This window comes from Amblyomma mixtum, chromosome 7 (genome assembly GCF_055824585.1).
Source record: "Amblyomma mixtum isolate Tamu chromosome 7, ASM5582458v1, whole genome shotgun sequence".
NCBI lineage: Eukaryota > Metazoa > Arthropoda > Arachnida > Ixodida > Ixodidae > Amblyomma > Amblyomma mixtum.
In genome coordinates, this window is record NC_143018.1 from 48,797,529 (window position 1) to 48,811,614 (window position 14,086).

General features: G+C 43.3%; 2 protein-coding genes across 2 annotated transcripts; both read left to right on the forward strand.

Annotated features, from left to right (window-relative positions):
- Positions 1-1,496, forward strand: LOC149336008 (uncharacterized). Its single transcript, XM_089552511.1, has one exon. It carries the CDS (start codon positions 84-86, stop codon positions 1,380-1,382), a length of 1,299 nt encoding a protein of 432 aa, XP_089408637.1. The 5' UTR covers positions 1-83; the 3' UTR covers positions 1,383-1,496.
- A 3,803-nt stretch (positions 1,497-5,299) lies between these two features.
- On the forward strand, positions 5,300-11,137 carry LOC149336009 (uncharacterized). The gene is made up of 5 exons (XM_089554059.1): positions 5,300-5,313; positions 6,207-6,400; positions 7,810-7,837; positions 10,588-10,657; positions 11,126-11,137. The coding sequence occupies exons 1-5, from the start codon at positions 5,300-5,302 to the stop codon at positions 11,135-11,137; spliced, it is 318 nt and encodes a 105-aa protein (XP_089410185.1).
- Positions 11,138-14,086: the final 2,949 nt, after the last annotated feature.

The following is a 14,086-nucleotide window of genomic DNA, read 5'->3' on the forward strand; positions in this document are numbered from 1 at the left end:
ACTACAACACAACAAAGGCCATAGTAGCACAGGATAATGCTGTACCATGCACGGCACAGGATACAATCGTTGGGTGTAGGTCTATGCAAGAGCAAACAGAGGCCATGCGTAAGGTCGAAACGTTACCCAAGGCCGAAATAGGAAATTTGCCAGCAAATATAATGCTGTGCATTGGCAAGCCTTACATGATCACCCTCAACGTGGATGTTTCCGATGGCCTTGTTAATGGATCGGTGGGAACACTGAAATTCATCGAAAACGACACCCATGGGAAACCGCTACGCATATGTTTGCAGTTCGGGGAGCTTGGCTCCAAACTTGCGATCGGAACCGTAGCGGCCGCAAAATCACACCAGTTACGCAAGCTCAACAGAAACATTCAACCGAACTGGATACCGATTGAAAGGCGTACCGTCACCTGCGTTATCGATAAGAAGACGAAGGTATCGGTAAGAAGATGCCAGCTTCCCGTTGTGCAGGCGAGCGCAATTACCATTCATAAATACCAGGGTGGCACATATGATGAAGTCGTGTACTCCTACGCCAAGAATCATCCACAGAAGTTGGTATACGTGGCACTGAGTCGCGCTACAGACATCAACGGACTCTACCTGACCAATGTTGACAACGACTTCACATTCTACCACGAAAAAGCCAATCCGGACAGAAAGCTAGCCGATGAATTTCGTCGGTTGCAGTCCCACAAACTTGACACCATCACCGCCAAGTGCCTCGCCATGACTGAACAGCCGCACTACTTGTTGATCTCCGCTCTTAACGTACGCTCCCTTGCCGCACATGCCAAGGACGTACACCACTATCACATTCTGCGCCATTCCTCTGTACTTTGCTTTGCTGAAACCTGGATGGATCCCGAAGAGCCTCTCGAAATCATAGATTTCCTATACTGCTGTGGTGCTCGCAGAGACCACAACAGAGCGGCGGGAGTCGCTATCTACTTGCGCACAGGTCTCTCTGCAATACCAGTAGAAATGTTTGGCACGTCACATGAAGTTGGCGAACTGTGCGCCGCAAAGTTGCCCAACGGCTTGCTGGTAGTAGCTGCCTACTTCGCCCCTACCACACTCACGAAAGACGTCGTGCACTTCCTGCAACTCGCATTAACCGTCCATCGATCCACACCGATGTTAGTAGTGGGGGACTTAAATGTTGACATAAAGACAAACAGCAATTTCCTAACACTTATGCGGGAGAACATCCCGTTCCTCTCGCTCGTAACGCGTCCCACGGCTGTGACAACCTCGCGAGGCACTTGTATAGATCTCGTCTTTGAGAATGAAGCATTGGTGTACCAAGTCGAACATATATCAGTCTATTTCTCCGACCACAAAGCTTCCTTCATGACTGTCAAGAACTGTTAGTGGAGTCTTTGTTAAAGGAATACGTGTGAAAAATAAAAAAAAAATTCTGTGATAGCGCATACATGTGTTGCTCGATTTCTTTGCCTCAATGTATCGAAAAGGTGAAACAGCTTATTTGCTGCGCTCAAATTTCGCATTAGGAAGTAACGTAATCGTCGGTAAATTTTTTTCAATGAAACTTTGCACGCTAGTTCCTTTGTTACTAGCCTGTGCAATGAACTAGGATAAATGAAATCGAATGGAGAGTTTTGATATAATCATGTTTTATGCCAAGGAAGGTAGGCAGAAATGACACATTTTTTTGTTTTCTTTAGCATTTTTGCTATAACTTTTTTCTCAACTATCAGATGGCAAAGATCCTAGTTGGTTGCACAGGATGGTTAGTTGGCTAACTCTGTGGCGAAAAGTTTACAATTCCTGCTCTTCATTCACTAGTTATGAGTGTTTGCATAACAGCCATGTTTGGGCAATTTTTTGTGAATAATAATTGCCAGCATGGCTTTTTTCACTCTTATTTGCTTTTGAATATCATATAAAGTGGTGCTTTATAAGGTAAATGTGAAATAAAAATTTAGTGGTCAAAATTTTAAAAAATTTTGAAAAAGGTGGCCTCACACCTAAAGTGCGTAGAGGTGAAAGCATTTTCCGCACCACTTTGCCTGTGTGTCAGTGGTGACGTCAACACTGGATGACGTCACACATAATTGGTGACGAAGTAATGACAAATTGCTAATTCGTGGCTAATTACTAATTAATGACTAAATACTAATTAACTGCTAATTAACGACGCTTGAGCTTCGCCTTTAGGAGTGGAACGTGACAGCGTGTTGTAGCGCTGCCAGGCAGTCCACGGAACGCCACCACCCGTTCGGCGCGATACGTTGCCCTTTGAACGCAACGCTTTTTGAGGAAAGGAAATGGCACCGTAATTCTCTGTCCTCTCGGTGGACACCCGAACCGGACCGTACAGGAAGGGAAGACCGCCACCACCCGTTCGGCGCGATGCGTTGCCCTTTGAACGCAACGCTTTTTGAGGAAAGGAAATGGCACCGTAATTCTCTGTCCTCTCGGTGGACACCCGAACCGGACCGTACAGGAAGGGAAGACCGCCACCACCCGTTCGGCGCGATGCGTTGCCCTTTGAACGCAAAGGTTTTTGAGGAAAGGAAATGGCACCGTAATTCTCTGTCCTCTCGGTGGACACCCGAACCGAACCGTACAGGAAGGGAAGACCGCCACCACCCGTTCGGCGCTATGCGCAACGCTTTTTGAGGAAAGGGAATGGCGCAGCAATTCTCTGTCATCTCGGTGGACCCCCGAAGCACACCGCACATGAAGGGAGGAAGTGGGAGTGAACGAAGAAAGAGAAAGAGGGGCCGCAATGAAGAAACTGAAAATTGTATTTTAGGAAAGGAAATTACGCAGTAACTTTCTCGCATACCTCGGTGGACACCCGTCAAAACGCGGACACATCTGCCGACACGGCTGTCGACACGGCTGCCGACTCGGCTGTCGACACGACTGCCGACACGGCTGCTGACACGGCTGCTGACACGGCTGCTGACACGGCTGCTAACGACAGTATGAGGCATTAAAGGCTTTCGCCATAATAATCTCCTGTCTTGTGTTCTTGTCTTGTGACCTTGTGTCGTATTCACAACCTGCCAAGCGGATTGTGAGCCAACTGACCACTGTGGCAGGTGCCATTTAAATTAATGGTTGGTCGCGAGAGCTTGCTCGGGAAGAGCCACATGGGTCACAAAAACCCGGCCGCTGGCTTTTACAGAAAGAGTGCGGTACTGCATTGCATGGGTTTTATAGTAGGATGACTCCCGACGATGTATGAATGCTAATTAGAGAATGAGGAATTCTGCATCATACCCAACAATTCTGTACAAAAGCAATTTTGAGCGGCAAACCCATTCTCAACGCAATTTTTCATATAATGTAAGATTTCACTATAGCAATCAATATATGCACTGATAACCCTACGGCAGACTTGCATTTATTTATTTTAACGTTTTTCCTATCGTCAAAAGCCTTCCCTATGGTTTTCTATGGCAGTCTTAACTGTTTGATGCGATCGATGGAAACACTTTAATAGAAAGATTTTGCTACGTAAGAGAAAAATGGATCGTTACTTTCAATACTTCCATAAGTGTATCTACAATTTTAGCATTCTCAAAAATTTTGTTCGAGAATGTTGTACATAAGCATTAACCCACTACAGCCTATAAGGCGACGCTTAAAGGGAAACTGCATAGGTTTTAGAATTTAACGAGCATAAGAGGGTCGAACGTGTGAAACTGGAAGGTGAAGCATGCGAAGTCTTTTTGGGCTAGCACTTGAAATAGTGAAGTAAAAATCTATTAAAATCCGGACGCCCTTCAAGCTTCTCCGCAACGCACAACGCCAAGTGGGGGGCGCATGATGACGTCATCGAAGGTATTGGTACAGTTCCAACGCACAAATGCCTGCTTTGAAGGAAGAACACCCACGCCACCGAAGGCGAACCCTGCCGAGAGGAGTTCGGCAGCCTCTAACGAGTCAGGGCAGGGTGTGGCTGACGACAGCGGTAATTTGAAATGATGCCTTCCGTGACGTCATGCATAACTTCCCCGCAGTCCTCCGGTGCATTGAGAAGAAGCGCAAAATTCAATCGAAGATTACGTCACTATATTAAATGCTAGCGCAAAAACACTTGGAATGCTTTACCTACAGCCTATATAGATTTGAATCCTTGAATATCGCGACATTCTCAAAAAAGTGCTGCAGTTGCCCTTTAAGGTCCCCGGCTTTCGCGCTCCCTACGCAGAGTAGTATGCCAGCGATATTGAAACGCCGGCTAAATTCTCTGTTTTTCATTAAAGAGTCTCTCTCTCTCTCGCGCGCGCGCACGTGCTCGCTTTAATTACGTTGAAGTTCCAGCACTTACTGTCTGTAAGCTCGAATATCAAGATGTAATTTTTTGTTTCACTTCGCTATCAGAAAAATAAGGAAGGACTGCGCGCTGATATTTTTTCAACTTTATCTGCACAGGGATGAAAAACTTCTGAACGAATATGGCAGTCATCTGCGTGGTAGCTTTCTATTTAAATTAGATTTTGCCTTGCTTAATGAGCAGAAAAGAAAAAAGTGATTGTGTCGAATAATATGTAGCAAAACTAAATATTTACTGCAAAACAGTCATTCTAGGTAGGTTAGAGGAAAAAATTATATAAAATGAAGCGAACACGTTTGAGCTGCGTTCCGGAGTTGCTGAGGGAACTGGCATTGCAGTTGCCTCAAAATACACCAGCCGCCGCGGTGGCTCAGTGGCTATGGTGCTCGGCTGCTGACCCGAAAGACGCGGGTTCGATCCCGGCCGCGGCGGCTGGAATTTCTTTGGAGGAGAAATTCTAGAGGCCCGTGTACTGTGCGATGTCAGTGCACGTTAAAGAACCCCAGGTGGTCGAAATTTCCGGAGCCCTTCACTACGGCGTCTCTCATAGCCTCAGTCGCTTTGGGACGTTAAACCCCATAAACCAAACCATCAAAATACACCAGGAGCATAGGCCCTACCCCTCCTCTGCCCTTGAGATGAACTTCGGAAGAACAAGTTCATCCAGACCATTTCGCCACAAATTACTCACGTGCAACGAAGAATACCCATGCAGTAGTGATGCAAAACTATCGATAGTACTATCGATACTATCGATAGTTGAGTCACTATCGAACTATCGATGGTAAAAAAGACTGTCGATAGTACTATCGATAGAGCGCTATCGATAGTACCATCGATAGTACTATCGATAGGTCTATTGATAATATTATGTATAGGCGTATCGATACTACTTGTTATATATAGTGCTATCGATGCTATCAAATAAACTACGCATACCAAGTGCATCCTAAACTTGGTTTCCCGAGTGTGTGCTATGGAGCTGATGGTGTGAGTAACTGACAGGACTCGGCCGTTTTCGCTGCTTACGCGTCACTGAGCTCTGTAGACGTTCCCTACGTAAAGCTGCTGGATAAAATGCTAGCGTGCGAATGTCCTAGTTGCGAAGCATGTGTGAGAAACACATTTATGCAGTGGTTACGTCAGAAAGCCAGCACAACTTGGGCTATTTGTTTTCTCATCGGATGCAGTTCCAGGTACTTTTCCGAACTGTCCCAGTGCTTGCTCTTTCATCGGATGCAGTTCCAGGTATTTTTTCGAACTGTCCCAGTGCACGTTAAAGAACCACAGCTGGTCAAAATTTACCCGGACACCTCTACTACGGCATCCCTCATAGCTTGAGTCTCTTTGGGATATTAAGCCACATGAGACCGCCAAACCAATCAGGTATCAGAAATGTTTTGGTTATATCGCTATCCAACAAATGCATAGTATCAACCTTGTTACTATCAACAGTCTTACCATCAACAGTTTCACTATCGATAGTCTTGCTATCGATAGCGGTACTATTGCTAGTAGTACCATCGATAGCAACACTATCGATAGTATTAACGATAGTCTACTATCGATAGTAATACTACCGATAGTAGAACCGATAGTATTACTATCGATAGTCTATCGATAGTAGCACTACCGATAGTTTTTTTACACTATCGATAGTTTAAAAAAACTATCTATACTATCGATAGTCAATTTTCCGATAGTTTTGCATCACTACCATGCAGCCCTTTTCGACAAAACCGCATCCAATAGGCTCACACCAGTGTAGTGCCTTTTTTCGAGCGAGAATTCTCTTCTCCAATATTTGCCAATTTTAACGGCAATGGGTCCCACAAATAGTTAATCGAAGCTCGTTAAAGTGTGCTTTTTGGTTTTTTGCGCAGGGAACTGGCCAGAAAGATAAGCGAAGTCCTGGAAAAAAACCTCATCTATGGCGACGAAGATCTGCGCAGAACCATGGCGGTGCTGAGAACTCTAGGCGTGAAGGCTACAGAGCACTTTTCAAACATCACAATTGAAGACCTCCTTCGTGAAGGGATGCCGGTCGTTACGGCACGAATACTTATGAAAGAATTCGGTAAGTGTATCGAATAACCTTAATGGTTTGATTTGATAGATGCTTAAATGTTGAGATTAATTCTATAGCATGCAAGAGTGAGGAAACATGCATGGCGCTTAAGATAGTATTGCCCTGCAGCAGTAGCGCAGAAGTCTTGAATTATACAGGTGCTAAACGTACTTTTGTGCGTGCTAGAGCCTGTGACTGATTTGTGCATGCCAAAGGAAAGATTTCCTATCCAAACAGGCTCACAGGTGACGAATTTAGGTGAAGGAATTTAATTTCATGCCACGCGTATGTACTGATCACCCGTCGAATTGGCCATGTACTGGCGAATGCCAGTACAAGTGCTGGCGGATACAGTGCAGAAATGCACACAAGGAAGAGAAGTATAAGATGATAATGGGATCTTAAATCCCGACGGTTCTTCTTTTCGCTCAGATAACGGGCCGAATCAATGCGTTCCAAGTAGCTTGTGGGAAGCCTTATGGAACGCCAACGCCCTCTGTGAATTCCAGGCTATTATGCTGTGCGCCGGCTATGGGGAGGGCCGCTGAAACCCACCAAAGACTCGGTGTCGAAAGTGTAGACACCTACAACTTAAAAAGAACAAAAATTTCTCATTCAATACGGATCACTCATAGTTTGGTGGAAGAAGTACAAGTTTTTATTTTTATAAATAGTTACCCACTTAGCGTATAACATTCCAAAATAGTTTTCAACTACAGTCTAGAAAAAAACAAAAAGATCGTCTTATATATCGAAAACGTTTTGTCCCCCATCCTATTAGAGGCGCCTGGACAACAATCGGGAGGACATATGTCGGCCTGAACACTTTGCTACGAGGATGGCCTATATTTGGCAATTCTAGTTTTATTTCGGGCTGCTTAAAGTTCCTTCAGTGAAATAAAGTAGAAAAGGTTCACCTTTCTGTGAAATTCCGCACGTTCGCGATGTTGCAGCACGCTGGGAGAATACAGTGCATATATACGTGATGACCAGCTTTCAATTCCTAGCTACTTTGTGGAGCCAGGCCCTCCCATTCATGGTGAACTCTTACAGTCGAATTCCCTTTGCTGCATGTGTTGTTTAGCCTCGTCTTTTAATTGCAATCTTCTTGTCACGTGAGCTTACTGCAGTGTAGGGTCTCCATCTGATCAGAACTTTTGCGCCACACATACCTAACTGGTGAATCCGACTAGTACCCGGCATCAGGGCTAAATGATTTGAATCTGTTGTAGAGCACATGACAGCGTAGATTTCAGCCCGCAAGGCCATTAGATGTTAGATCCTAGAAACGTTGTCCTAAACGTCACGATTTCATTATTTACTAGCTTTTTTGCACACCATGGCCTTTTTCACAGTCGTTTCCAGGGGAGAAATGTGGAAATAATTTGACTTTTCGGCATTCGTTTATTTTCCTACAGGAGCTTGCGGCAAGTCCAAGTGGGAACGGTAAGCCGTTCACACACTTCTTTGAAGACTTGCACCGTATTCTCCGCCTGATACATGTGCAGTTCAAGGGTCCCTCCAACACTATGCGAAATAAGCCGGATGCCCAAAAATTACGGTTTTTGAAAGTGTCGACGGGTTACAGAAAAATATCCTGAACGAAGTATGACGGGAACACTGAACCGCTTAATAGGTAACATTTAACAGACAATGAAACTTTAACCACCCTCAGCTGAGTCCGTCCTTAAAAAATAGAAGGAAGGTAAGGGAAGCGGTGGTCTCAAGTGTTGCTCGTTATTTGTATACCGATGTCATTCACAAATAACTTAGGTGTGAGCATCGGGTTTCAGATTCTGAGATGATTTCCAGAGACGCTCACATTGAATTCGCTGTTAGTGGCTTGCTAACTGGGACAAGCACAGACCGACCACTCTGGCTTAGGAGCTGTGGAGGTTCACTGCTGAGCACGAGACCGCGGAGAGTGTCTTCACTCGAGGCGGCACGGTGGACCATATATGCAAGAGATACAGTGTACATAGATTTCCGCGCATTTAAAAAACAAACAAACTTTGTAGACTCGTTTAAACGTTATAAGATACGACAACAGGAGAAGACTGAACAATGTCTCATGCCCAAGCAGCCCAGGTAATCGGCACAATATTGGAAATGTGCTGACAATGGCCGGTCCTGCAACAGACCACCGTTAAACCATCTACTTGCAATACTGGGCCGATTTATTTTGCTGGTTGGGTGGTGGTGTCTCGTTATATCATCCTGTGCTTTAGCGAGTTTTCGAGTCTATTGTGCCTTCTTATCTAGACTACATCTACACCCTACTAATTAAAGAAGTAAGGTATTATATGGTGGGGTGTAATGCGGTATGGTCTTGCAGCGTATAGCAAGTGGGGAACAGTGTATCAATATTGTACATGTTAAAAGTTCCACACGAATGAGGTGAGTGGCTCAAACGACATGTCGGCGCCAATGGTGGGAATAAGTTCTTTTAAATGAGGCTATTTAGAATTAATTTTTCTCTAAAAGTTTAAAAATTGTTATCTGATGGGCCCCGGATACTACAATAAGTTTTGTGGCGTTCAAGCTAGGTGATGCAAGTTCATTATCTGTGCTGCACCAAACATCATTATGTTCTGTTCTTTGCCTCGTGAATCTGGATACTATTCCGAGGTCGGTGATCAGTGATCTTCATTTCTATGTGTGAAGAATGTATTCATTTATAGCACAATAACTTGTATTGCAGTTAAGCAGGTCACATTTTATCTCTTTCTTTGCATTACCTTTTTGCATTCAAAGGAGAAACAGTTTGGTGAATCAAAATCACCTGGGTAGCAATAACTTAGCAAGCACTTTAGTAACTCAGATGGCGTACTGAGCTAGTTTGTATAGTTCATGCTCGCCAACTTTAGTGTCCAAAAGAGACGTGGTACATCTAAGGAATCACACAGGAGCGTTTTCACTGACTAGTGCAGTTTTGTTGATAAAATGTGATATTTCACGTAGTTTCAAAGCATTTACGCTGGCAAAGCATTTGGCAATCGTGTTCGGAATACGAGAGAGTGAGAACTATGGCGTCATACAATTGATGTACTATTGTTTCATTCCTGACATTAAGAATGATTCAAGGACTTGCTTTAGAATGAAACGTGTTTGTGATGAAGAGAATATGAAAGCGGTTCAGCAGTATATTCGGCTCCAGCACTAAATGATCATGCAGACCGAACTTGCTACATTATTGAGCCGTAACTGCTGGAGACAATTTTATTTGATCAAACTTGGGAATTCTCTTCGATGGCTTTGGTGGAAGATATCTCGCCGGGCTTACACTTGCGCCGGAAGGAGACCTAACGCAATTAAAAAAAAATACATCGTGACACATGAATTATTCAGCTATTCGTAAAAAACTAGTAAACTCTCGACGATAAAGAAATGAGAGGAAGCTTCGTGTTACGGCGAGTGGGGAGAAGGGAATAAAGAGCGTAGCAAAAAGACACGAAAAAAAATTCAGCCAGTTTTACACAACATTTTGGAGCTAACGGAATCCTACCTTAAATAATTGGGGCACTGAAATATTTAAGTTGGCCTGTATAGATATTTGCCGACATTTAATAATAAAAAGGCTACTTTACAAGAAAGCGGTGTTTATTATCCAGAAAACGCCATAAAATAGAATACGGGTATCACCGCCATCGGCCATCTTTAGAATGAAATTGTCGCTACGTTGACATTCATATTTTTGGTAACATATCTCTGAGGCTAGCTATAACACCATTAACTTCCAGTGGTGATAATGAAGTCCTTGGTCTTGAGGCAACGAGTCTAAATCAAGGGTTGGGGGAAAGAATGTCTCCGTTGTAATTAAAATTTCTAGGCAACGAATGCACATCGTGTATCCGATCGAATCTACACATAGCCAGAAAGAATTATACAATCGATGTTTACTAGGAACAGAATTTATCGGCAGTTTCCCTCGAAGTTTCTCAAAGGCGTTTACGTACGCGCGCTTGGTGTTTGCTAACGACGATAACCAAGAACCACTTAATAGTAGAGCGAATGAGGGCATGCCAAGAGAAGGGAAATGTTAGAAATGCCGTCAATTCAGCTAGTGTTGAAGTGAAGGAATGATTAGGAATGAAGTGACAAAATTAATGTAGAGAAAGGGTAATTCGAAATTACAACAAAATGAGTACGATGATAATGGTGATAACAATGGTGATAATATTTTCTTTTAATTTCAGGTTCTGGGGCAAGGTCTCTGAAGTTTTCGAGAGTCCATTTGTAAAAGTTCTCATCAATATTGCCCTGAGTGTAATTAACCTTACTTTAGTTGTGATAGGGTTCCTAAAGAAATAAAAATCTTTGGAGCTGCTTCTTGTAATACAGAGTATAAGAGAAAATGGCTCTTTCAGACACACTCTATTTGGCACATGGCTGGTAAATGTAAGGGAGAATCCTGATGCAGTTATTATCAGCAAACAGGAAAAAGAGGGCCACTGGAGGTTGAAGCGTAGTGCTGCTTCAGTTACCTGCAAATAGGTAGGCTGCCTAGTTTGTACGGGAAATCGCTGGAATGCGTGCAGGGTACTTAATAAGTGACTGTATGAGCGTGTTTTGGCCATTCTAGCAGGCCGAACTTTCAAACCTCTCTCAACTTTCGTTCGTAATTTAGGTAGCCGCGCAAACACAGGTCTTTACGCTCATGATTCTAGAAATCGGTTGACACTGGCCATCACAAGGATTTTACTTGAGTGCTTATTTCAATTGACTGGGGTGCAGAACGCTGTTTAGGGCTGCTGTTTCCTTGAGTGTATTGTAATATACTATATTGTTAAATAATGCATTTCGGAAGGTGATGTGAAGAGTGGAAGGTGTCGGTAAATCTTGAAAAAACTGTTATGTGCATTACTGACAAAAAGGATAAGCTGAAGTTCAATTACTCGGCTAACAATACTTTTTTTCCTCTGAAGTGACGAAACAGAAATACCTTGGCCTGTGGATAACTAACCTGAAATGCTGTGTATACACTGATAAAGATACCGCTAATAACTGTAGTAAATTATTTTTTAACAGTAGAGAATTAAAACGGTTCATATGCCCTGTTCGCTTACTAGCATATAACGCGGTAATAGTGTACTAATTTACGCAGCTGTTATTTGGAATTACTTCGTACAGAAAGGCGGCTCGCTTCATTTATAATAGCTTCTCTTCCACCTCAGTCGGAGAACTTTTTAAGCGAGCCAATTTGCCTTCACTAACAGAGTGTAATGAAGTTTCACGACTAAAAATTCTTGTATCAGCTTCTAAATGAACATTAGAATGATAACTGCCGTGATATCACTACATTTTCTTTTAGATATGCCACAAGGCAGAGGCACCAGCTAACGATGACACCATTCCGCGGAGAAAACAATTCTCTTAAATATTGTTTCTTCTTGGGGCCGTAATTGAATGGAAGAGCTTAATATCGAAGCTACTCAGCCTTCCTTGTATTCTTTTGCTGCTAATGTTTGTTGAGTTCGTTGCAAGCTCAAATGTGCCTTTTTTGTGCGACGTTTTATCGATAAACGTTGTTGTTTGTGTTGTGATTTAAGCAATATACTTTGTTTTCGCTTTGTTTTCTCCCTGCGTTTATGTACCGATCTGTTGTATTTCCAGGCTGCTAAAATCCCTTCTTGTGGAAATTAGCATTTGTAAATAACAAATAAAAAAGGCTGTTACCTCTAAGAGCCGTCTATCGCAAGTCTTTCTAGATTCCGCGACTTCTCGCATGGAAGCGAAACTCAAGTTGGGACCACATGAGTGCAAATTAGGCTGCAGAATACCTCATAACACGGCGCTTCAAAGCAACAAAGAACTAGAAAAAAGGCAATGAAAAACACAGCATTAAGAGTGATTGCCACTCCGTTTCATACTCGGTCCGGGCAAACAATTCTTTTATGTGTACAATAATTCTACAGAAATGATCTTTGGCAGAAACAACAGATTCACAATGTCGGTCCATCATGCGCGCATTCCCTGAAGCTCTGTAATCCATTTAAAAATAACATACCATACAGAATTCGGCGTCAAACTGAGTCTTCATTTCAAAGTCCGTTGCGTCCTGTCCCAGAAGAGTATTGCATCTTTACAATTAAAGAAACAGTGCTCAATCGTTTCACGAGCATCACAAAGGCGACAGTTCACCGTACACACGAAAATACCATTTTTCTATAGCCATGTTTTAACTAGTAATATCTCAGTGTTTAGCCCAAACAAACAAAAATGTTTTGTACATGGCCCGAGGGGATTTTATGTAATGTCTTGAGTACATCATGTCTCAGTTAAACAAAATACACAGATAAATACATTGGTGGAGGAAAGAGCATACAGATTAATCTTTGCACAACCGTTTCCTGGACACAGAAAAATGAAACTCAGAGCAAAAACGAACAAGTAGGAAACTAACACACAAATACATCTCATCCATAGATCCCCGCAAGCCCGTACGATCAGAAACTTTAGAAGACACAATGATGCTCGGGAAAACATGCAATAAATTTACATGCAGGACTGCACTCATTATTGTGAGAGTAGTGTCCTGGAAAATGATGAAACGTGAAACCATCTGTCGGACACACAGGTGTATTAAACCGAGGCCGCCAGCGCTTACAGGCCGGAAAAGGTTATCACGGATCTTTGATTCTAAAAACAAATCCCAAATAAAATTTGCAAAGCTCTGTGTAGACGCTGGATAAAAAGTCTTGTGCAGTGAATAATTTGCAGTGCGTAATAAATTTTAGTGGCTAGAAACAGAGTGCCTATAGTTGCCCTGCCAAAGGCTAATACCTAAGGTTCGTGACCCCTAACACGAAAACCTTAGAGTGCTGCACTGTTTCTAACACTTAGACAGGGTGGCTCCAAGTATAATGCGAACAAGAGTGGGGACAGCGGGCAACCCTGTTTCGGAGAGGAATGAATTCGGGCCGGTTGTGAGAGGCAGCCATTAATAATCAAGCGCGTTTAACAGTTTTTGTAACAAATGCGTAGCCTAGTAGAAAGAGTTGAACCAAGTTTGATAAGATTTAGAAGAAAAAAAAGAAATGAATGGGACACCCTATCGAATGCCTTTGCTAGAAAAAATTGGAGCAGCGCTAACTGTTCAAGAGCGTCACTGCAATACTGCAACACCATGCACGCTATACGTAGATTAGACTGTATTAACCACTGATCTCCACTAGGTGGCTGGATGCCGCATTCCCGCTTTCCGAGACGAGCGCGAGTGAAGCCACCGGAAGTTGGACGGCTTGTCCCGGAAGTCGGGTGTCTGCTGTGTATTTCAGTGCAAAAAGTGGCGTCTTTCGCCCTTTCGTTCTCAGTTTTTTGCGTTGTTCTCGTGCAATGTCTGCTGTTGTATGAAAGTAACAAGCAAGCTGAACGCCAGAAATGTGAGCATTGTGTGCAGAACCCTGTAATTTCAGAGAAATCGAAGAAAACAGGCCTACAGGTCTCATTCTGCCGCGGCAAAGGAGTACGTGCATTAAACACTATGTTCTTGTCTTGTTCTTGTATTCCGAGCGTGAAGGAGAAGTAGTGGAATGTCGATGAGACTAGGTCACCATAAAGGTGAAATTTTCGTTCATCAGTGAAAAGGCACAGCGCGGGATGAACGACTGACAAGAAAGACGAATGCTGCAGTGCGCGTTAGAAGCGCTATTAAAAGCCAACTGCACCAAGCACCACGAATTAAAGCCCATTCAG

What these genes read in the sequence shown, in the direction of transcription:
- LOC149336008 (XM_089552511.1), top strand. Translation starts at nt 84, where the DNA reads ATGCAAGAGCAAACAGAGGCCATGCGTAAGGTCGAAACGTTACCCAAG.
- LOC149336009 (XM_089554059.1), top strand. An exon ending in AATACTTATGAAAGAATTCG is followed by an intron (nt 6,401 to 7,809) that starts GTAAGTGTATCG and finishes ATTTTCCTACAG; the next exon opens with GAGCTTGCGGCAAGTCCAAG. An exon ending in GGCAAGTCCAAGTGGGAACG is followed by an intron (nt 7,838 to 10,587) that starts GTAAGCCGTTCA and finishes TTTTAATTTCAG; the next exon opens with GTTCTGGGGCAAGGTCTCTG.